This window comes from Dendrobates tinctorius, unplaced genomic scaffold (assembly GCF_039654945.1).
Source record: "Dendrobates tinctorius isolate UK_male_01 unplaced genomic scaffold, ASM3965494v1 ptg000011l, whole genome shotgun sequence".
In the NCBI taxonomy this organism is placed as follows: Eukaryota; Metazoa; Chordata; class Amphibia; order Anura; family Dendrobatidae; genus Dendrobates; species Dendrobates tinctorius.
The window spans coordinates 6,491,825-6,516,847 of NW_027361679.1; the positions used below are offsets into that span (position 1 = coordinate 6,491,825).

Below are 25,023 nucleotides of genomic sequence, written 5' to 3' on the forward strand. Positions count from 1 at the left end.
AGCTTCCAATGGGTTAATGGAAACTTTGCAGAAAGTCCGTACAAAAAGGAGAGAGATTGGCAGGTGCCACTGTCATGCCTTTATACAAATGCATATAATCAGTTATGCTATGCTTTGTATTGAATTGTAATGTATCGATAACATTGAAGTGTACTGTATTGTGCAGGGGCGCAACTACCACGGGTCGCAGGAGTCGCCACTGCGACCGGGCCCAGGGGGGAGTCAGGGGCCCGGCAGGTCAGACCATATCTCCCAACCGTCCCGATTCTCGGATTCTCGCGGGACAGTCCCGTTTCTGACCCCCCTCCCGCGGAGTCTATTTTTCCCACACTGCACTGAGCCACCATGCCTCACCATGCACCCCATCCTCATGCAGAGACCCACTGCAGCTTGCAATGATGTCGCTAGGCTGTTCTGTGGCTGTGCACACAGGACTTGTGATGAGGTCACAGGAGGGGAGGAGTCAGCGGTCACATGATCAGGGGCCCCTGATCATGTGACCCCTGACTCCTCCCCTTCTGTGACCTCATCACAGGTGCTGTGTGCACAGCCCTCGGTGTATACAGGACTCTGCTGTGCTGGTTGTCATGGTGCTGGATGAGGGTAGGGTAAGTTTATGTGTGGGGTCAGCAGGGGTTTACAGTGTGGATGTAGCAGAGCTGTGTGTACGATTTTGGTCAGAGCGGAGCCGTGTGTGTACGAGGTGTACAAAGCAGAGCCATGTGTGTACGAGATGTACGGAGCGGAGCCATGTGTACGAGGTGTACGGAGCAGAGCCGTGTGTATAAGAGGTGTACAGAGCGGAGCCATGTGTATACGAGGTGTACGGAGCGGAGCCGTGTGTGTACGAGGTGTACGGAGCAGAGCCGTGTGTGTACGAGGTGATTCCATAATAACAAGGCCTGTACCATAGGACTGGCATATAGCAAATGTGGTGCCAATATTCAAAAGGGGACAAAAACTGAACTTGGAAATTATAGGCCAGTAAGTTTAACCTCAACTGTGGCTAAAATCCTGGAGGGTTTTCTAAGAGATACTATACTGGAGTATCTGGAGAAGAATAACCTCATGACCCAATATCAACATGGGTTTACAAGGGACCGTTCCTGTCAGGCTAATCTGATAAGCTTTCATGAAGAGGTAAGTTCCGGACTGGACCAAGGGAATGCAGCGGACGTGGCGTATATGGACTTTTCAAAAGCTTTTGATACGGTGCCACACAAAAGGTTGATACATAAAATGAGAACAATGGGGATAGGGTAAAATATGTGTAGATGGGTTAAGAGCTGGCTCAGGGATAGGAAACAAAGGGTGGTTATTAATGGAGCACACTCGGACTGGGTAACGGTTAGCAGTGGGGTACCACAGGGGTCAGTTTTGGGACCGCTTTTTTTTAACATATATTAATGACCTTGTAGGGGGCATAGAGAGTAGAATTTCAATATTTGCAGATGACACTAAACTCTGCAGGGTAATCAATACAGAGGAGGACAATTTTATATTACAGGAGGATTTATGTAAACTAGAAGCTTGGGCTGATAAATGGCAAATGAGCTTTAATGGGGATAAATGTAAGGTCATGCACTAGGGTAGAACGAACAAGATGTATAATTATGTGCTTAATTGTAAAACACTGGGCAAAACTGTCACTGAAAAAGACCTGGGTGTATGGGTGGACGACAAACTCACATTTAGTGGCCAGTGTCAGGCAGCCGCTGCAAAGGCAAATAAAATAATGGGATGCATTAAAAGAGGCATAGATGCTCATGAGGAGAACATAATTTTACCTCTATATAAAAGTCACTAGTGCGACCACACTTAGAATACAGTGTACAGTTCTGGTCTCCGGTGTATAAGAAAGACATAGCTGAACTGGAGCGGGTGCAGAGAAGAGCGACCAAGGTTATTAGGGAACTAGGGGGTCTGCAATACCAAGACCGGTTATTACACTTGGGGTTATTTAGTTTGGAGAATCAAAGGCTTAGGGGTGATCTTATTACAATGTATAAATATATGTGGGGACAGTACAAAGACCTTTCTAATGATCTTTTTACTCTTAGACCTGTGATGGGGACAAGGGGGCATCCTCTACGTCTGGAGGAAAGAAGGTTTAAGCATACTCACAGACGCGGATTCTTTACTGTAAGAGCAGTGAGACTATGGAACTCTCTGCCATATGATGTTGTAATGAGCGATTCCCTACTAAAATTTAAGAAGGGACTGGATGCCTTTCTTGAAAAGTATAATATTACAGGGTATATACACTAGTTTCCTTAATATTGCGTTGATCCAGGGAGCTAGTCTGATTGCCGTATGTGGAGTCGGGAAGGAATTTTTTTCCCCAATGTGAAGCTTACTGTTTGCCACATGGGGTTTTTTTGCCTTCCTCTGGATCAACATGTTAGGGCAGGTTAGGATAGGATATGGGTTGAACTAGATGGACTTAAAGTCTCCCTTCAACCTTAATAACTATGTTACTATGCTACTATGTTACAGAGCCGAGCCACGTATGTACGAGGTGTACGGAGCTGAGCCGTGTGTGTATGAGGTGGACGGAGAGGAGATGTGCATGTATTTTGGCATGGGGGAGCCCCATTTGAAAGTTCGCACCAAGGCCCATAACTTTGTAGTTACACCACTGGTATTGTGATAACTTATCCAACAGCACCATCTATTGACAATGTTCTCATTGTAGTTTACTTTCTGTTTCATTGCTTACTGTGCAATTTAATATTTAAGGCTTATCAAGGCTTCCGTAGTTCCCATCAGCCTCTGCATTAGTCTTGCCTCCTTCTCCAGCAGCCATTTTGGCCTCTTGGATGCTGACATGCTGATAATCTCTCCCTGATTTTCAGCCCATCTGGTTGTTTATCTCCACATAGCACAGTCGGTGAGTTATTTTCCCCTTGTTAGAGCTCACCTTATTGTATTATGTAGCTACTCTGTTCCATATGTTTTATATCAAAGTAGTCTTTTGATATTACAGATGTTTATACTACCGCCATGTTGTGCACTTACACTGTGAATGTCCTGTACCATACATAATGCTATGTATTTAGATATGTTGTATGCCTTGTACCGAGTACTTTCATTTTTCTTATAGTTTTACACTGATCCTATCAATAAAAGTTGTAAAGGACCCCCTGCGTCTACCTCAATGCATCGATAGGAAAAAGTTTAGCTGTATGTCAACTTGCTTTTCTTAAGCACAAAGTTGAGGGTGCCAGTGTAGGGTTCAGACAGGTTCTCAGGATGCAGTGACGAGACACGAGACTGAGTGTGAATGGTAAAATAAATATTTATAAATTGGTGCCGCTGGGGCTGTGCTGAACAAATCAAATAGGCAACAACAAACTGTCAATAGCATTTACAACACTTTTCCCTATACTAAATGCGACTAATCCGGCTAGTCTGGGTGTTGTAGGCCACGTACGGCCAAACTAAGGGTCCTTATTTCCTATGGACAACTTATCCTTCCAGGCGTCGTTCAGGATCACAGATGCGGCCGCTCAGAGGTCACTGATGCGGCTTCCTTGACTCCCCGTTGTCCCGGGATGATTTGGGTTCAACGGGCCGTGGAGGATCCGTGCTGGTGGGGCGCAACAGGCCCTGAAGAAATTTTGCCGGTGGGGCGCAACTGCCTGGAATGATAATGCCTTGGCAGCTCTCTTTCGGAAGGGTTTGTCAGAAGTCGTAAAAGATACTATGGTGGGATTTCCTGTTCCCTCTGGTCTGGACGATTCTATGTCATTAGCCATTCAGGTTGATCGGCGTTTACGTGAATGCAGGACTGCACGAGAGGTGTTGCCACCTGTTGAACAAATGTCTGAACCTATGCAATGTGATAGAGTTTTGTCCAGGGAGCAACGTCAGGAGTTCAGAAAGCGTAATAAGCTGTGTTTTTTTTGTGGAGATGCCTTGCATGTTATTTCTGTCTGTCCTAAACGAGAGAAACGTTTTGCACACACGTTCTCTGTGGGTGGTGTTCAACCTAAGTTTCTTCTGGCAATTACTCTGATCAGCTCCCTGTCCACATTTTCCGCCAAGGCTTTTGTGGATTCGGGAGCAGCCCTGAACCTAATGGACTTGGATTTTGCTAAACGTTGTGGATTTCCTATGACACCTCTGCGGACGCCTATCTCTTTGAGGGGGATTGATGCTACTCCTTTGGCGAAAAATAAACCTCAGTTTTGGACCCAGGTGGTAATGCGAGTCACCCCAAACCATCAAGAAAATTGCAGATTTTTGGTGTTGCATAATTTGCATGAAACCATTGTTCTGGGGTTTCCCTGGTTGCAAATTCATAATCCAGTTTTGGACTGGAAATCTGTGTCTGTGGTGAGTTGGAGTTGTCGGTGTGCCCTTAGTGAGGCTCCAGTTTTTTCCACCTCTCCTCAGTCGCATGATGTTCCTGACTATTTGGCGGACTTTTATGATGTATTTAGTGAGAATGAGTCCTCCTCATAGGAGTTATGACTGTGAAATTGAACTGAGCCCGGGGTGTAAATTTCCCAAGGGTCGGCTCTTCAATTTATCTGTACCTGAGCACGAGGCTATGCGATCCTATATTAAGGAGGCGTTGGAGAAGGGTCATATTAGACCATCCTCTTCACCATTAGGTGCTGGGTTTTTTTGTGGCCAAAAAGGATGGTTCATTAAGGCCTTGTATTGATTATCGTGCCCTCAACAAAATTACTATTAAATATCAGTATCCGTAACCCCTGATTTCGGATCTATTCTCCAGAGTTAAAGGTGCTTGCTGGTTACCAAGCTTGACCTCAGGGGGGCGTATAATCTTATCCGCATTAAGCATGGGGATGAATGGAAGACGGCGTTTAATACTCCGGAGGGACATTTTGAGTACCTGGTGATGCCTTTTGGGCTCACTAATGCCCCTTCTGTCTTCCAGTGCTTCATGAACGACATTTTCCGAGACTTTGTGGATAAATTTTTGATTATCTATCTGGATGATATTTTGATCTTCTCCAAGGATTGGGATTCTCATGTGGAACATGTTCGGACGGTGTTCCAGATCTTGAGGGAGAATTCCCTGTATGTCAAAGGATCGAAATGCCTTTTTGGGGTACAGAGGATTTCATTTTTGGGATTTATTTGGTCTCCGTCAACTATTGAAATGGATCCGGCCAAGGTACAGGCCATTTATGATTGGGTTCAGCCCACTTCTTTGAAGGCCCTTCAGAAGTTTTTGGGTTTTGCTAATTTTTATCGGAAATTTATAGCAAAATTTTCTAGTATTGCCAAGCCATTGACTGATCTGACTAAGAAGGGTGCTGATGTGTTGAATTGGTCTCCGGTGGCTGTTTCTTCCTTTCAGGAGCTGAAGCGAAGATTCACTTCTGCCCTGGTTTTGCGGCAACCTGATGTCTCACTCCCGTTCCAGGTAGAGGTGGATGCTTCTGAGATTGGTGCAGGAGCTGTTTTGTCCCAAAAGGATCCTGTAACATCTAAAATGAATCCCTGTGCTTTCTTTTCCCGAAAGTTCTCCCCATCTGAACATAACTATGATGTGGGGAATCGGGAACTGTTGGCCATGAAATGGGCATTTGAGGAGTGGAGACATTGTTTGGAGGGAGCTAAACATCAAGTCGTGGTCCTCACTGACCACAAGAATTTGATTTACCTGGAGTCGGCCAAACGCTTGAACCCTAGACAGGCTAGATGGGCCTTGTTTTTTTACACGTTTTGATTTTGTGGTCTCTTTTCTTCCTGGCACTAAGAATGTCAAGGCTGACACTCTTTCTAGGAGCTTCTTTGCTGATTCTCCTGTGGTGACCAAGCCTGCTACCATCTTAGGCGAAGGAGTAGTTCTTTCAGCCATCTCACCCGATTTGAGACGTGCTCTGGAACAGTTCCAGGAGGACAAACCTGAGCGTTGTCCCAGTGGAAAGTTGTATGTTCCTGACCAGTGGAAGAGGAGAGTAATGTCTGAAGTTCATTGCTCTGCATTGGCTGGTCATCCAGGTATTTTTGGTACTAGTGATTTGGTGAGTCGGTCTTTTTGGTGGCCCGCCTTGTCTCGTGATGTCAGGAATTTTGTGCAGTCCTGTGGGACTTGCTCCCAGTCTAAACCTTGTTCTCGCTCTAGTGGGTTGTTGATGCCTTTGCCGGTCCCCAGGAGGCCATGGACCCATATTTCAATGGATTTCATCTCTGATATGCCTGTCTCTCAGAGAATGACTGTTATTTGGGTGATTTGTGATAGGTTCTCTAAGATGGTTCATCTTGTACCACTCCCTAAGTTGCCATCTTCCTCTGAGTTGGTGCCCCTGTTTTTACAACAGCTGGTTCGCTTGCACGGGATTCCTGAGAACATTGTATCTGACAGAGGAGTTCAGTTTGTGTCTAGATTTTGGAGGACTTTCTGTTCCAAGCTGGGAATTCAGTTGTCCTTCTCCTCTGCTTTTCACCCTCAGACCAATGGGCAGACGGAGAGAACAAACCAGACCTTGGAGCCGTATTTGAGATGTTTTATTTCCGCTGTGCAGGATGATTGGGTTTCATTTTTGCCCTTGGCCGAATTTGCTTAAATAATAGAGCTAGTTCTGCCACTTTGATGTCACCTTTTTTTTGTAACTTTGGGTTTCATCCTCGATTTTCTTCAGGACAGGTGGAGCCTTCTGCCTGCCCAGGTGTTGACACTGTGGAGGAGAGAATGCACCAGATCTGGGACCAAGTGGTGGATAAGTTCTCTCTCTCCCAGGAAAAGGCCCAGCGGTTTTCCAACTGACATAGGACCGTTGGTCCCCAGTTTAAGGTGGGTGATATGGTTTGGTTATCATCAAAAAATATCGCTATGAAGGTGGCTTCTCCTAAGTTTAAGCCTAGATTTATTGAGCCTTACAAGATTTTGGAGATCATTAATCCGGTCTCTTTTCGGTTGGCTCTTCCTGTCACATTTAAAATCCATAATGTGTTTCATAAGTCCTTGTTGCAGAGGTTTGTTGAACCAGTAGTTCCTGGGGTGGCACCTCCGGACCCTGTATTGGTTGAAGGTAACATGGAATATACGCTGATGACACACAGATCTACATCTCTGGACCAGATATCACCTCCCTACTAAACAGAATCCCTCAATGTCTGTCCACTATTTCATCCTTCTCCACTAGATTTCTGAAACTCAACATGGACAAAACATAATTCATCATCTTTCCCCCATCTCACGTGACCCCCCCTACGAACCTATCAATTACAGTAAATGACTGCCCACTCTCCCCAGTCCCACAAGCTCGCTGCCTCGGAGTAATCCTTGACGCTGATCTCTCCTTCAAACCACATATCCAAGCCCTTTCCACTTCCTGCCGACTTCAACTCAAAAATATTTCACGAATCCGTTCATTCCTCACCCAAGAATCTGCAAAAACCCTAGTCCATGCCCTCATCATCTCTCGCCTTGACTACTGCAACCTCCTGCTCTGTGGCCTCCCCTCAAACACTCTCGCATCCCTCCAATCTATTCTAAACTCTGCTGCCCGACTAATCCACCTGTCCCCCCGCTATTCCCCAGATTCTCCCCTCTGTCAATCCCTTCACTGGCTCCCAATTGCCCAGAGACTCCATTACAAAACCCTAACCATGACATACAAAGCCATCCACAACCTGTCTCCTCCATACATCTGTGACCTCGTCTCCCGGTACTTTCCCGCACGCAACCTCCGATCCTCACAAGATCTCCTTCTCTACTCCCCTCTTATCTCCTCCTCCCACAATCGCATACAAGATTTCTCTCGCGCATCACCCCTACTCTGGAACTCTCTACCACAACATATCAGACTCTCACCTACCATCGAAACCTTCAAAAAGAGCCTGAAGACCCACCTCTTCCGACAAGCCTACAACCTGCAGTAACCACCGATCCACCAAACCGCTGCACGACCAGCTCTACCCTCGCCTACTGTATTATCACCCATGCCTTGTAGATTGTGAGCCCTCGCGGGCAGGGTCCTCTCTCCTCCTGTACCAGTTATGACTTGTATTGTTTAAGATTATTGTACTTGTTTTTATGTATACTCCTCCTTACATGTAAAGCGCCATGGAATAAATGGCGCTATAACAATAATAATATGAGGTAGAGAAGGTACTGGATTCCCATCTGGCTAGACGGAGACTCCAGTATTTGGTTAAGTGGAAGGGTTATGGTCAGGAGGATAATTCCTGGGTCTCTGCCTCTGATATTCATGCCAAAAGATTGGTGCGTGCCTTTCATCGGGCTCACCCTGATCGCCCTGGTGGCGTGGATGAGGGTCCGGTGACCCCTCCTCATGGGGGAGGTACTGTTATGAGTTCATTTTCCCCTTCACCATTGAGGTCTGATGAACTCCCTCTTCTGGTGAAGGAAGGTAGTGAGGCTGATTACCAAGCACCTGAGCTGGGAGAGGATGACTGGGCGACGGGGATCTCTGACTGGATATAAGGCAGCCGACGCCCTTCTGCCTCGCTGGTGATTTCTCTGTGGAATTCTAGGAGACCAGTCTGATTCCTGTTCCTCAAAAGCTAAGTTTTCTGCTTTGCCTTTTTGCATTTGTGTTTTGGTTTTAGTTTGCCTTGCTTTTCTGGATTGTGCCATTCCCTGCTGGGGTGAGCTGAATTCCTTTTTTGTCTGTTTGCTGTCTTCAGAAAATACCTGAGTACTGACATAGTCTTTTTGAAGCCTAGCGTCTTCAGGGCCTTTTTCCCTGTCAGTCAGTTGGCTCTTATTTTTATAGGGTTTTTTCGCAGATTGCAGACGGCAGCTTTCCTATCCTGTCCTATCTAGTTAGACTGAGCAAATGATGGGGCCCAAGCTATCTTTCTATCTGTGTTAGTGTTTTTTCTTCTTGCTTCACCGTCATTATATGTTGGGGGCTGCCTATTGCTTTGGGGTCTGCTCTGGGGCAGTTTAGATTTCCCTTTCTGTTTTTAGGCTAGGCAGTTCTCCGGCTGTGATCGAAGGGTCTAGGGCATCGTAGGAACCCCCCACGGCTACTGCTAGTTGTTGTTGATAGGTTCAGGGGTCTGCAATCCGATAGCTGCCAACTTCTCTGGTTTTCTGGACTTAGCTAGCATTTCTGGTTTTGCCTCCTACGGTGACTCATTCATAACAGTCCCCTTTGATCCCTGTGCCCCCCAGCTTTGTGCCCCCTGTGATTTCTGTGCCCCCCATGATCTTTCTGCCCCCTGTGATCTCTCTGCCCACCAGCTATATGCCCTCCTGTGATCTATGCGCCCCCCAGCTATATGCACCCCTGTTATCTCTATGGCTCCCAGATTTCTGCCCCCTGCGATTTCTGAGCCCACCGCTATGTACCCCCTGTGATATTTGTGCTCCCATGTGATCTCTGTCCCCTCCAGCTATGTGCCCCCCAGCTATGTGCCCCTCCGTGATTTGTGCCCCCCTGTGATCTTCGAGTCACCCCCTGGTGATCTGTGCCCCCTGCTATGTGCACTCCTGTGATCTTTTTGCTACCCCTCTGTGATCTCTGTGCCCCCTGTGATCTTCGTGCCACCCCCCAGTTATCTCTTTGTCTCCTGGTGATCTATGAGCCCCACCCGATGATCTATGTGCCTCCCCAGCGATGCCTGCCCCTCCAGTGCTGTATATCCCCCTTTTTTTGCTTCCTGCTTTACTCACTGTCCGAGCCAGGGATCCGTTCCTGTGCACGCCTGACGATGGACGCACCTCAACTCAAATCTTCATCCTCCCCCAATCTCAGGGACCTGGGTGAGTCCCAATATGGATACTTTTTTTTTTATATATGCACAGCACTTGCACTATCACCAGTACACTGTATATAGACTGCTGTATATACAGTATATAGGTGATGCTGGCTGCTAAATCTATGTATAAATAATAAACACTCCGATAAGTTGTGAAAAAAGTGGCCGACTCTTTATTATCCCATGTGGTAATATTTCAGATCCATAACATAGCCTCTCTCTGCTGTGGAACTGAAATGTTGCCACATGGGCTAATACCTCTTCCTGTTCCTCTGCTAAAGCTTCACAGAAGTTTATAACGTAGAGCCAAAAAAATAAAAAAAATCATTTTTCCACAAAAACGATATTTTTGCCCCCAATTTTTTTATTTTCCCCAGGGTAACAGGAGAAATTGGACCCCAAATGTTGTCGTATTCTGTGAGCTATAACTTTTTTATTTTTTCGCTGATGATGCTGTATGGCAGCTCGTTTTTTGCGGGACAAGATGACATTTTCTGCAGTACCATGGTTATTTATATCTATCTTTTTGATCGCGTGTTATTGCACTTTTTATTTGGCGGTATGATGATAAAGCATTGTTTTTTGCTTTGTTTTTTATTTTTATTTTTTAAGGGGTTCTCTAAAGGGGCTAACTAGTGGCACAGTTCTATAGGGCGGGTCGCTACGGACGCGGCAATGCTAAATGTGTACTCTTTATTTTATTTTTTTATTTACAAAAAATTAATTTATTAGGGAATATATATACAGTGGGGCAAAAAAGTATTTAGTCAGTCAGCAATAGTGCAAGTTCCACCACTTAAAAAGATGAGAGGCGTCTGTAATTTACATCATAGGTAGACCTCAACTATGGGAGACAAACTGAGAAAAAAAATCCAGAAAATCACATTGTCTGTTTTTTTTTCATTTTATTTGCATATTATGGTGGAAAATAAGTATTTGGTCAGAAACAAGCAATCAAGATTTCTGGCTCTCACAGACCTGTAACTTCTTCTTTTAGAGTCTCCTCTTTCCTCCACTCATTACCTGTAGTAATGGCACCTGTTTAAACTTGTTATCAGTATAAAAAGACACCTGTGCACACCCTCAAACAGTCTGACTCCAAACTCCACTATGGTGAAGACCAAAGAGCTGTCAAAGGACACCAGAAACAAAATTGCAGCCCTGCACCAGGCTGGGAAGACTGAATCTGCAATAGCCAACCAGCTTGGAGTGAAGAAATCAACTGTGGGAGCAATAATTAGAAAATGGAAGACATACAAGACCACTGATAATCTCCCTCGATCTGGTGCTCCACGCAAAATCCCACCCCGTGGGGTCAGAATGATCACAAGAACGGTGAGCAAAAATCCCAGAACCACGCGGGGGGACCTAGTGAATGAACTGCAGAGAGCTGGGACCAATGTAACAAGGCCTACCATAAGTAACACACTACGCCACCATGGACTCAGATCCTGCAGTGCCAGACGTGTCCCACTGCTTAAGCCTGTACATGTCCGGGCCCGTCTGAAGTTTGCTAGAGAGCATTTGGATGATCCAGAGGAGTTTTGGGAGAATGTCCTATGGTCTGATGAAACCAAACTGGAACTGTTTGGTAGAAACACAACTTGTCGTGTTTGGAGGAAAAAGAATACTGAGTTGCATCCATCAAACACCATACCTACTGTAAAGCATGGTGGTGGAAACATCATGCTTTGGGGCTGTTTCTCTGCAAAGGGGCCAGGACGACTGATCCGGGTACATGAAAGAATGAATGGGGCCATGTATCGTGAGATTTTGAGTGCAAACCTCCTTCCATCAGCAAGGGCATTGATGATGAAACGTGGCTGGGTCTTTCAACATGACAATGATCCAAAGCACACCGCCAGGGCAACGAAGGAGTGACTTCGTGAGAAGCATTTCAAGGTCCTGGAGTGGCCTAGCCAGTCTCCAGATCTCAACCCTATAGAAAACCTTTGGAGGGAGTTGAAAGTCCGTGTTGCCAAGCGAAAAGCCAAAAACATCACTGCTCTAGAGGAGATCTGCATGGAGGAATGGGCCAACATACCAACAACAGTGTGTGGCAACCTTGTGAAGACTTACAGAAAACGTTTGACCTCTGTCATTGCCAACAAAGGATATATCACAAAGTATTGAGATGAAATTTTGTTTCTGACCAAATACTTATTTTCCACCATAATATGCAAATAAAATGAAAAAAAAACAGACAAGGTGATTTTCTGGATTTTTTTTCTCAGTTTGTCTCCCATAGTTGAGGTCTACCTATGATGTAAATTACAGATGCCTCTCATCTTTTTAAGTGGTGGAACTTGCACTATTGCTGACTGACTAAATACTTTTTTGCCCCACTGTATATTTAGTGATTTTTTTATAAATTATTTTTACACTTTTTTTTTTTGCACTCTGTTTTATTTTCCCAGGGGGGGGGGGACATTACTGTAATGTGTCAGATCGCTGATCTGACAGTTTGCACAGCACTCTGTCAGATCAGCAATCTGACAGGCACCGCACAGGCTTCCTCCGTGCCTGCTCTCTGCAGGCACTAAGGAAGCCACCTCCCTGCAGGCCCCCGAATGCCCCCGCTGCTATCTTGGATGCAGGGAAGGAGACCCTCAGAGCAGCGCAGCACATCGCGCTGCTTTGGGGGTCTCAGGGAAGCACACAGGTAGCCCCCCTTCCTGCCGATGCTTCCCTAATCCCCCGATACACTGTGATCATGTTTGATCGCAGTGTGCCAGGAGTTAAACGTGCCGGAGGCAGTCCATGACCGCCCCTGACACATACAATCAGCTGACAACCGGCCGCGATCAGCGGCGCTCCCCCCCGGAGTGCCGCTGATCGCTTAGACGTACTATCCCATCCTCGGTCATACGGGCCCGGGTACCATGGACGGGATAGTACGTCTGATGTCAGAAAGGGGTTAACTATGGAGCTAAAAAGTTTAAAGAATATTCACTGAGAAAAATTAAGTTTAAGAGGTCAATTATTTTCCAAGTTTACTTCCCTTCCCTCTCCCAAAATATGATAAATGAAAAGCATGTTTGGTATTGCCTCATCTTTCAAAATATAAAATTATTTAACCCATGGACAATTTCTGCAATGTCAAACATTGACATTTGGAATAATGAAAAGGTCCGTGCTCAAATTGTATGTCCAAATGGACTAGAACATCGAAGGTAGGTGTGATAAATGAACAGTAGAAAACATGACATCTGGAATGCTGAACATTAACTGGCTCAACTTGTTGGACATTATTGTATAGTATTCTGGAGCCACATACATAACCTCTGTGCTTTTTTTGCATGTGTGAATTATTCCTATTTTATTTTTTTAATTATGGGTACAACTGCATTTGGAATTGCTAGCTGTCACTATATACCTTGAGGGGAAACCTTGCCTCAGATCTGTCATGAACACTTTTCCAAAATGCAAGTAAACCATCCACAGGATGAAGAAGACCATAGCGCAAATGTTTGTAAGTGACCCTTGAAGCTGGGAGAGCCACCGGACAGTCTTTGCATTGCACCCCGATTTATACAGCCATCTGACTGCATCCTCAGAACGCCATCTTTGAGAAAGTGTGGATATCAGCAGCAATGTGTCTGAGCTTGGAGAACTATAAGACAGTGACCTGATTGGATGTGGGTAATTGGGAGAGTTACAATAATGGGCTTGATATGGGCTATGCTTGAGTGAGCAGTTAAACAAAAATATTAATCGGCGCTAGTTAAGCCTTGCCCATCTTCTACTACCCTCACCTACAATCTTTTCCGTGAACTCTTGTCTCTTAGGCTATGTACACACGTAGCGGATTTTGATACGGACTCGCAGCGTTTTTGGACACGTGGAATTGCATCAAATCCGCAGTGTAGTGCACAGCCAATGGTAAATTAAGAATTGCTGTGCACATGCTGCAGAAAAATCCCAGCAGATTTGCAGCATTGTTTTTCTGCAGCATGTCAATTCTTTTTGCAGATCCGCAGCAGCGGTTTTTAGTCTGGCACATTCTCTCTTTCCCTCTCTCTCGAAGCACAAGGGAGAAAATTCACAGACCGAATCCATTCCCAGTACCACCTAACAAATCCGCACAGCAAAAACGCATTACAATCTGCATCAATTCCACATGAAATCCGCAAGCGTTTTTACACTGCGTTTTCTGCCAGGAGATGCGGATTCTGTGCAGAAAATTCTGCAGGCTAATCTGCAACGTGTTCACATACCCTTAAGTTTGGGCATGTTGTAAATTTATCCCGTTTTTTTTTTTTCTGCGCAGATTTGTCAGAAAACCTGAAACGTTTCCCAATGCCAGCAGAGTGAATGAGAATCCTGATGTTTCATGCACACATTGCTTATTTCTGACCTGCAGATTTTGTGCAGATTTCAATCTGCAGCATGTAAATTCTTTCAGTGTTTTTGCTGCAGATTTCACCCATACTAATGAGTGGGGAAAAATCTGCAACAACAAAAACACGTGTAAAACAAAACATACTTTTTATTGCCAAGAGATACAGAAATTTCAGCATTAAATACTAACGTGTGCACATACCCAAGTTAGGTTTGCTGATGTATGCATTAGCATCACTATTGTAATATACCAAATACCGACAGTCATAGTCAAATATTACCAGTATATACAGTAGTGATAATACTGCCATACTAATCATTAATCAAAACCATTAGGACTGATAATACCACAATGACCATATAATGTAAATATCGGTTCGAGACCAAGAATCTGTAGACCATATGTGTATACTGTACAGATACTCACCAGTAATTGATCCGTGATGTTCTCGCTGATTGTATTCATTTTCCATTTGGCCGAGACAACCATGCAAAATGGACCAGAGACTTCTTTGACTTACTGCTTTTCCAGAACCCTCCTTACATTCAAGTACCCCTACACAAAATATGTAGTGCTGTAACCAGTGATCTACACAGTGTGGTATGGCGACTGGTCATGTAGTTAATGGGCAGTTTGTATCACATAGATGGGTGGCCCTGTGATGGAAGCCTGGGCTTGTTTTCCTCAGCAGATCTACTGCTGAGTGTTTTTGCTATACATTGGGAAGGCTTTCAGATGACTTGGAGAGATGGGGGGGGTCGAGTCACCTACATACCCCACCCAAGGGGGTGTGTCTGAACACCCAAAATGGAGCCTGTTTGTTTGTGTGTGGGCAGCAGTGCTGGCTAGAGTGAGCCAGGGTGAGGAGGCCTGTCAACTACCTCCAGAGTGGATGCCTCTGAGGATAAGAGGTATCCAGGAACTGGTGCAGTCGCAAGGACAGTTAACAGACACTAATCCGTGTTAGGCACACCAGGGCTCAGTGAGGACTGTGGGTACTGTAGAGTCGAATGGTTCGACGGTGCACGGGGTGCTGTAATATCACCAAGTACCTGAGCTTCAGTTTATGCTGGCCTTAATAAAGGGAATTAACTTTTTAACCCTGAGTGTTCCAGCGTATGCCTCAACGACCAGCCAAGTGAGTACTCTCTGTCCACAGATAGGGGAGACACGCTACAACAGTAATAATGCCCCTCTGTCCCCTTATGCATTAATAATGTTTCTTCTGTACTTTCTCATAGTAATAATTCCCCCTGAGCTTTCATTAATAACCACCCCTATGCTTTCTTCGAATAATAATGACCTTGTACCGCCTTCTAATAATAAAAAGCCCCTACCCACCCCCCATGCTTTCTTATAATAATATCCTGGTATTTCCCTATAATGGGTCCCCATTGTGCCTACTAATGATGGTCCCCACAACCATCACAGCTCCCTAAACACATGGTAAGATGGCCCTCATACACTGCGATGATGACCCTTAGCCCCGTAAACACAGTATGATGGTCCCCAACCAGCCCCTCCGCACACAGTATGAAACTCCATAATCCCCTATAAACATGTACAGCTTGTGAACCTATAGGCTTGTCCAAATTGTGGCTTTGCATATGGTATGATGCAATGTTTTCATTACTGCACTAGACGTTCACTGTGTGGACACAGGCTGGATATAGCCTACCGAGTAAGTGGCAGAGTCATGAGCCATTTGTTCTTTGCTCCACTACAGCTGTTAACAGTGTAGGCATCCTGAAAACGCTGATACTTTTACACATGACTTAGGAAAGTCTGACTGACGGCTTCACTGTAATGACCCACCCCAAACCCACACTTACCCTTTCTTAACTTAAATAAGACACGACTGCGTGACATTGGATGTAAAAGGCCACAGCAGCCACGTTTATTAACACCAAACAAGCAATAACATTTTATCCATAAACGTAGAACTATTCCATAAACATAACCACCAGCAAAAGGAGGGGGGGGTAAATGAAGAGTCCATTGTACATGATTGCAACACCAGCTCCACCACGTGCCCTCAGCCGCACCACACCGACTCGAGGACACCCAGCCGAGTGTTGCCCAACCAATGTCCTGCTGGGACCCAGCCCAGCAGGGACCCACGTTAACATGCCCCGCTGTGACCCAGCACAGCAGGGCCCCACGTTAACATGCCCCGCTGTGACCCAGCACAGCAGGGCCCCACGTTAACATGTCCCGCTGTGACCCAGCACAGCTGGGACCCACCTTAACTAAGTATACCATTGCACCACCAGGGGTAACCCGCTCCTGCACTGGGTTCACCCCCCCACTCTTTGTGCAATCCACCAACTTCAAATACCCCCCTCCTTTCTGCCACCGCGAGCGCGTATGACACCTTGTACGTGCGAGTACCACCACCAAAAAACCCAACCCGAGCCGTCTCTGCGGCTCGAGTAACCAATGCTTCTGTACCAAGACCAATCAATCAAAACTGATCCCCATTAGACCTCACAATGCCAACCTACACCAAACAACCAGTACAACAAGGTCAGCCACACCCAAGACCTGCAACTAGCCAACCGCATCGTCCAATCCTATGCACCGCCTGCGCGACCAGTCCCCAACCTGAGCCGCCGCCTCTGCCTCGTTGAGACCGCAACATTGCAGGCGCCTCCGAAAATTGCACTTCACCTAATAATTAATCAAAGCCAACCATTATTGCCGTGAACAAAAGAACCTACATTGGTTCCCCAAACCTCCGATAGATTCTTGAAAATGTGCCCAGTAAAACCCACTATGTAGTCATTCCAAACAGGAGCCCCTATGAACAACAACACGAGCACGGCTCCCAGGCAGAAAATTGCACTCCACCTGATAATAATCAAAGCCAACCATTATTGACGTAACAAAAGAACCTACACTGGTTCCCCAACCTCCGACAGATTCTGGAAAAACGTGCCCAGTAAAACCCACTATGTAGTCATGAACAACAACACGAGCATGGCTCCCAGGCAGGAAGAAATTAACCACAGCATTCAGGCCCGATGTCTCAGATCAAACAGTACCAAAACGCTGTTGGTCCCGTCAACCCTGCGTGATAGCATCAATCTTAAAATATCCACCCAACTCGAAAACATAAACCAATCCACCCCGGAATCACCACGACCTGGAAACAAATTAATTGTGTGCATCACCCGTGCACTTCGAACCCAGCATCACAATACTACTGTTGCCACCCTCTTACCAAAAGTGAGATGTACTCCGCACCCATTCCCCGCTGAACTGCGGACTCGACACTACTCACAAAAAGAAAGAAAAGCGACTCCACACCACCTGAAGTCCAGGAAAACTCAAACACACATCACGTCTCCCGAAAACCCCAGACACCATATACCCGGGCCATCCGTCAAAACATTGCACTCACCGGTGCCCGATGCTTGTCCACCACTCCGCCTTAAAGCGCCGCAAAAAACACCCCCAAACGGAGCACAGCCCCAGACGATTACCAGGTCCTTAGAATCATTAAAAGTCAATGCACATCGCACTAGCTTCCCCTGCCACGACGTACCACCAGCCCGACATAAATGAAAGTACACCTCCCCCGCAGCAGCGCTGCACCACAAACCGTGTCCCCATAATACCAGCCGGTCCTGACAAGTGCGCATAACGGAATGAATGACATAGCCATGTATTGCCGAACGGGTTACACCCACGCGGGAGACCATTCCCACGGCCATCGAAACAACATGTCCTGCCTCATGCTCTATAAAGGATTCCCGACAAATAGAACAACACCCGCTGGATAAACAAACTGTTCACCAACCAGGACCCCCGAGACCAGTAAAGCACACGCTGGGTTACCCAACTCAAATGTTTCATCATCCTTGCGCAACAGGAGAGCTGTATACCCAGAAGGCGAAGTAGGACCAGCTGCACCCACAATAAACCTCCTAGCCCATCGTAACGAAAACTACCCACTCTGTATAATAAACTCCTACTTTGCTGCCATCAACGGCTGTAACAAATACCACCCGATACAGTCTGCCAAAAGCTCAATCGGCAACCCTAAAGAACCGCAGTGAGAACCCACTAGTCCTTACGTACAAAAGTTGTTAAAACTGCCCCTGGGCAGCCACGACCAGCAAATTACCGTAAGAACGCAATATGACTGCAGATCATGCAAAAGCCCCCAGTGGATTATAGACCCACGTATTCAATAACCAAACTCAACCCCCAAAACAGCAGCGCGATATACACGGGAACCTAATAACGACCCCCGACCTGACACGATGTACTCGTTAACCTAACCTGACTTAGACATAGGGCCCCAGGTGAATCAAACACGTTGACTTATCCAAACACATGATAACCGCAAATACGCCCTGAGCATGAAGAAACCCTAAGTAGTCAAAGGTTGGACCATGAACAGAAAATAAGCACACCACCTTCCCTAATACCAGATAAACCGTAGTAGTCCCAGGTTGGACCATGAACAGAAAATAAGCACTGCACCATCCCTAATACCAGATAATCCCCGACTAACACACAGAAACCAAACCACGGACCTCAAAATAAGCACTGCACCATCCCTAATACCAGATAATCCCTGACTACCACACAGAAACCAAACCACGGACCTCAACAACCAGACATTGACCAACCATAAAACCCCAGCTCCACGCCATATCTACGTACCCCCAGAAATTAACCAGGAAAACAAATCCGGTAAAGGGTCAACTCCAAGCCCCCCGGGGGAAATGTCATCCATTGCTGCCAGAAAGGCAGGTTCCCAAAAGATCTGCTGTCCCAAGCATCTCAACCTCTCCTGAACATCTGCCGCAACAAACCATAATGCCCCTAGTGAACATGAAAACCCTTAGTACACTCAAAGCCCCTATTGGAGAACCGAACCCGGACCGAGGCATATAAATAAAACACACCGTAATGAAAACTCGACCACCTACCCCCTCACCTCTGACCAGCAATAGCACACACCCCACTGTAACGTGAAAGATTAAGCCGCCCGGTGCACTCCCCAAACTGCTCACCACGTCAGTGAACTGCCATCCAACCCTTATCAAATACTAGGCGCGGCGATAAAACTGCTCACCACATCAGTGATCTACCATCAAACCCTTATCAAATACTAGGCGCGGCGATAATCCTCCAGCCAAAAGACCCCATGCCTATAAAAATAAACCATAAAACCGGCATGGATATGGCTATCCACTACCGCTCTGCCTCTGCCAATATCCGTATCACCACCTGAATTACTCACAAACCGCCATGGAATCACCACCAGTCATACACAAACACCCAGAGAATGCAAGCACAATTATACCAACCAAAATAAAATGATGTCGTCACCTATAGATATACCCACTATCATAAAAGCAAACTAGCATGAAAATTAAAGAAAACCCCCCAACACTCATGAAGTGCACAAAACAGCCTCCTGGACCACAAAGCAACCATTCCCTCACAGATTCGAACGCTGTCCACATGGACCAGCCGCGCATCTTTCCGAACCCACAACCACCCTAATGCTCCCGAAACCATACGTAGCAACACCCTTCCCAACCAATATAATCTAGACATTAATAAAGGTTTAAGTGTGCCTTAGTGAGCCTTACTAGGCTGACCCCGTGGAACCCCACGGAACAGCCGTCACGTGTCCTCTGCGTCGAGCACCGCAACTGCGATCTTCTCTATGGATCTACGACGACTGCAGCCCTCCTGGGCCGCAGCGCCAGCGCCCAGACCGACTGTCCGTCCGGGAACGCTTGGCAAAAAGTCACCGGCTCAGAGCCTCAAACAGGGGGGTTGGCGCTCCAGCCGCAGGCAACACCTCCTGAATCTGGCACCCAATGCCGGGGGAACGCGACGCCGGACCACATGACCTGTGGCCCTTGGCTGCTGAAGGGTGGCCACATGACCATGCCACCGCCCGCTTCCCCCCAGCGCCGCGAGAAAGGAAATGAGGCCGGTGACGTCAAACACCACCTCGCCACCAGGCTCCTTGCCGCGTCACCGCCGTCCAACGATGCCGATGATCGCGCCGGGTCAGGTGACCACGCCGGGTAACATGGCCACGACGTGCACGTCATCACTGTGTGACGCGATCCGAAATGGAGGGGAGGCCGGCCACGTCACTCACCGCCCCGCTGCCTTGCTGCCTGCTTCTCGACTTCTGGCTCCGGCCCCGTGATGTCTTCTGCAACAGGTCTGCTAATGGGGCTCATCCTCCGCTGCAAACTTAACTCCGGGCTGAGGTGCTCAGGAGGCCGTGATCGTCGCTGCCGCTTCGGAGGCAGAGGGGTCCCATCTTCTCCGCCGTCGCCATCACCAGACCATCACTGCAGCTGTTCCTTCATCCACTGCTGGCCGCGCTGCTCCATCATCCTCTTCATCTGTTCCACGAGGTATTCCATCTTCTGGATCCAAAGATTCAAGCTGAAGTCCCAGATGTGAGGGGCTGACGATTCCGGACGTCTGCAAGGTAAGGAATGACCATCCCCCCACAGTTCTGCCCTATATATCCATCCCACAACTGACCACTCCCTGCCAACTCACATTGCACCATAAGCCCCATAGCTCCAACCCACACCTTCCCCACAAACACAAAAGCACTACACCTTAACCCTTCACTAACCCTCAGGCCTAGCATCCCTCCTTAGTCATGTGCGCCCTCCCTGTAGCCCCTTTGGGGCCGGCATCCGGGCTTGCCTTTTTGCAGGCAACTGCCAGACTGGCCCATTTGCTAGATTTGTCCAAAGGCTAGTCTAGACCTGGATCCAAGTACAAGATACGAAGAGAACACTGCAAATCCAAAATAACCGGTCCTTAACACATATATTCATAAATGTATCCAGATTCATATTCATACCTGGTTTTAGTTCCGTCACTTGGTCACCAACACTTTCAACCACTCCAGCGCCTTCATGGCCAAGAATAACTGGAAAATTTATATTTTTCATATCGCCATGCAATGCGTGATCGTCTGTCCGACATATTCCTGAACTAAATATCTGCATACAGATAATTTATAGATAGTATTAATCTTCAGTGGTAAAACTGTTACAAATTTTTAGAGCAGATTTTTTATAAAGACTCTATAAATATTGTGTGACGATGTACAGTACAATCTGAATCTTTGAAAAGTGTTGAAATGTTGAAAATGGTCAGTGCAGATTTCCCCCTTTGCAATGCATTGCTGCATGGGTTATACAGTGGATATAAAAACGCTACACACACCTGTTAAGATGTCAGTTTTTGTAAAGGAGGACTAACATTAGAAGCTCAGCAGTGGGGAGGCACAATATGAAATGCACAAAACTGTGAAGACTGCAGAGAAGAAGAGAAGCCTGAAGAAGAGACATCAGCAATGTAAGATGGGAACCGTCTCTTACCCAATGGTCTGCGGCTGAAGCAGATGAACAACAATGTAATATAAAATGGTAATTATACATGTGCGTGGTGCGTTATTAGCATTGCACTGTTGCTGTGTGTAATGACCCTGCAGACTTATTTTGAGTTTCTCTTCCAAATGCCGGATTGCCACTTTAATTACAGAGCTGGTCGTAGCATCAAACATAATGTTCTCATCAAGTGAAAAAGGTCTCGCTATAGCTTTAATGAAACTATATATATTACCTTTATCCGAACTTCATTGGCTTTTGGTGGCTGTACCTCAATTTCTTCAATGGTGAGAGGCTGATGTGCACTCCAAGCAATAGCGGCCCTGCACTTTATAACCTGCAATACATCAGATGGTTACAGATATGAAAAATTAAATACATCTTTGTACCTTGTTAGCTGGAAGATAGAAAAAAATATGAAGATTTGAGAGTCCTCATTAGTTGATGCCTTTTAATGGCTATCTGAAAAGATGGTAACAAATTGCAAGCTTTCAAGACTACTCAGGAATCTTCATCAGGTATAGAATAACACAAAATCAGAAGAGTCACATATTTATGCACAGGACGCAGCAATAAAGCAATAGGTAAGAAAAGTGACTAGAACTATCAATATGGCAGAAGGAGAAACAGTTGTGGCTATAAATATTGGAACAGTACATAGATAAGGAGTATGAAAGTTTTATTGTCCTGTGATTAAGGTCTGGTCCATGGTTGTGATGCCCCCAAATGGTATTAGGAGCACATTCCTTAGTTGATGTAGAAAGACATAAATCCATGCGACACAGTAATGACAGTAGTTTTCCACCACATAAGGGGTATCAGTATACTATTGGAAATTTCAAAAGCAAATTTTGCGTTCAAAAAGCCAAATGATGCTCCTTCCCTCCCGAGCACCCAAACAGTGGTTTTGCCCCACATATGGGGCATCAGCAAAGTCAGGAGAAATTGCACAATAAATTTTGGGGTCTATTTTCTCCTGTTATCATTGTGAAAATTAAGATATTGGGACTAAATTAAAATAAATATGGGAAAAAGTTAAATGTTCATTTTTATTTCCACATTTCATAAATTCCTCTGAGGCACTTGAAGGATTAATAAACTACTTGAATGTAATTTTGAGCACCTTAAGGTGCAGTTTTTAGAATGGTGTCACTTTTGGGTATTTTCTGTCTAATAATAATAATAATAATAATAATAATTATAACAACAACAACAACAACAATTTTATTTTTATAGCACCAACATATTCCGCAGCACTTTATATTAGAGAGGGGACGTCTACAGACAATAGGCATTAAAGCATAGCAATAAACACATAGATCAAAACAGATACCTAGAGGAAAGAGGGCCCTGCTCGCAAGCTTACAATCTATAAGGAAAAAGGGGAGACACGAAAGGTGAATGATAACAGTTGCTTTTATTGTTTGGACCAGCCATAGTGTAAGAATCGGGTGTTCATGTTGCTGTATGTGTAGGGAAGGTGACCTGACGGACGGACTTATTAGTAAGAAGAAAGGAGGGTTTGCACAGTTTAGGCAGATAGCAGTTATGACAGTGGGGAAACAGCTAGGAAAGTGTAGATGACGTGCAGTACCTTGCTTTGACCACTAGATGGCAGGGAGGAGTGTAAGTTCGGGACTTAACAGCAGCTTAGGGCTTTAGAAACCGTTGGTCATGGGGGGAGGAGTTACAGGGAACCGGGAAAGTTATAAATTTGGCAGGAGGGTTCCAGAAAGTTCCAGTCACCAGGAGGTGCTCAAGAGACAAGGAGTCTGTGACAATTTGTGTGCTGTGAGAAGAGCCAAACCAGGGGACTGAGGAGAGAGGAAGTCAGGGGAGTGGTCCTGACAGGGAGTACCGCAGTAAAAACGAGGCCCCGGAGAAAAGCGTACCGTATTGAAGGCGATAACTGACCAGTAAAAGTGCTGATGGTGAACGGACCTAAGGCGGCCACAGTGACTGCGCTGACAGGATAGTCACTAAGTGAAAAAGGGACGGTATGTGTAATTACATCCCTGGTGGAAAAGTATGATGTGTGAGTGTGTAATGGGGCCTAGACACGGAGGGCCATGGAGAGAATTGCGGTGTATCGTGAGGGCCGTCAGTCGGACGGCGTAAAATAAACTTGGACCTGTTGCACCTGAAATCTGCCTCAATCTTTTGTCTGTGCGTCACTGCGCGGTATACAGAGGGACCACCTGTTAAATATTATTAGTTATGGATTTATATTAGGTATGGATTTATATATTAGTTATGGAGTTGTATTTTTATTATACTTCGTTCTGTACTGAACTTTGCCTTTCGCTGATACTGTATGTGTTATTTTTAAGTTTAGCTTGAGGTAAATGTCAAACTCCATATATACCGAGATCAAGTGCTTCAAGAGACGTATATAATTCATGGCTAACTGTAGAGGTCGCTGGATCCTTCCCTCACCATCATGAGACACAGACGCAAGATGTCATAACTGAACAGCTGGTATGTTACTTTACTACGAAGAAGCCTAAGAGAGACAGAGGCCATTTGCCATGTGGGATCTCAGAGAAAGAAGATGACAAACTTTTGCATTGAACTAATGGACAATCTCTCTTTCACCTATTTTTATATTTTTCTGTAATAATCTTTTCTTTGATGGAAGAATCCAAATAAACCACTATATTTTTATCTGGTAACTAGTCCTGAGTATTTTACAGGATAAGCATTATTTTACACCACCCCCCCAGCCCGGCCGGCGACCCTACATATGAACCAGTTAACAGTCTAAATATGTAACAGTACAGACACAGAAGGCTATTAAATGCATAAAGCATGTGAGAACATGATGCGAGGAACCTGGTTATGGTAAAAAAAAATTTGAATGAGCCACACAGGGATATTTAGGTTAATGCGTTGAGGCTATAGGCCAGTCTGCGCTTTTAGGGCACGCTTAAAACTGTGGGGATTAATCATATTAACCTGGGTAGTGCATGCCAAAGAAATGGCGCAGCCCGTGAAAAGTCTTGGAGACGGGTGTGGGAGGTTCTGATTAATGAGGATATTAACCTCAGGTCATTAGCAGAACAGAGGGCACGGGTAGGGTGGTAGGATGAGATGAGGGAGGAGATGTAGGGTGGTGCTGAGCCATGGAGTGCATTGTGGGTGAGGGTAAGGGTCTGTGCACACGCTGCAGATTCTGCTGCGGATCCACAGCGATTTTGGCCCTGCAGAACCGCAGCAGTTTCTGCTGTGGTGTACAGTAACATTATAACCTATGGAAAACGAAAACCGCAGTACAGACGGTGCGGATTTTTCAGCGCGGTTTTGCTGCGGTTTTCAATCTGCAGAAAGAAATGACATGTCAATTTTTTCTGTGGATTCCGCTGCGGTTTGCCATCTGCTCCATTGTAGAGATGATAAACCTTTACTAAATCCGCGTGGACAAATCCGTAGAACATTCCGCAGCGTGTGCACACACTCTAATAAGTTTTATACTGAATTCTGGAGTGGATGAGTAACCAGTGTAAGGACTGGCACAAGGTAGAGGTATCGGTATAATGATTGGTGAAGAATATAATCCTAGCTGCAGCATTC

General features: G+C 45.9%; 1 protein-coding gene across 5 annotated transcripts in view; it reads right to left on the minus strand.

Moving 5' to 3' along the window:
- LOC141100851 (alcohol dehydrogenase 1-like) overlaps positions 1–25,023 on the minus strand; it is an 80,693-nt gene that overhangs the window by 43,906 nt on the left and 11,764 nt on the right. For all 5 annotated transcript variants that reach the window (XM_073589582.1, XM_073589563.1, XM_073589556.1 and 2 more), the window contains exons 2-3: positions 21,689–21,790; positions 20,922–21,063 (exon numbers count right to left, since the gene is read on the minus strand). In XM_073589582.1, the coding sequence (XP_073445683.1) occupies positions 20,922–21,063; positions 21,689–21,790 (244 nt within the window). The remainder of the gene's footprint in view (positions 1–20,921; positions 21,064–21,688; positions 21,791–25,023) is intronic.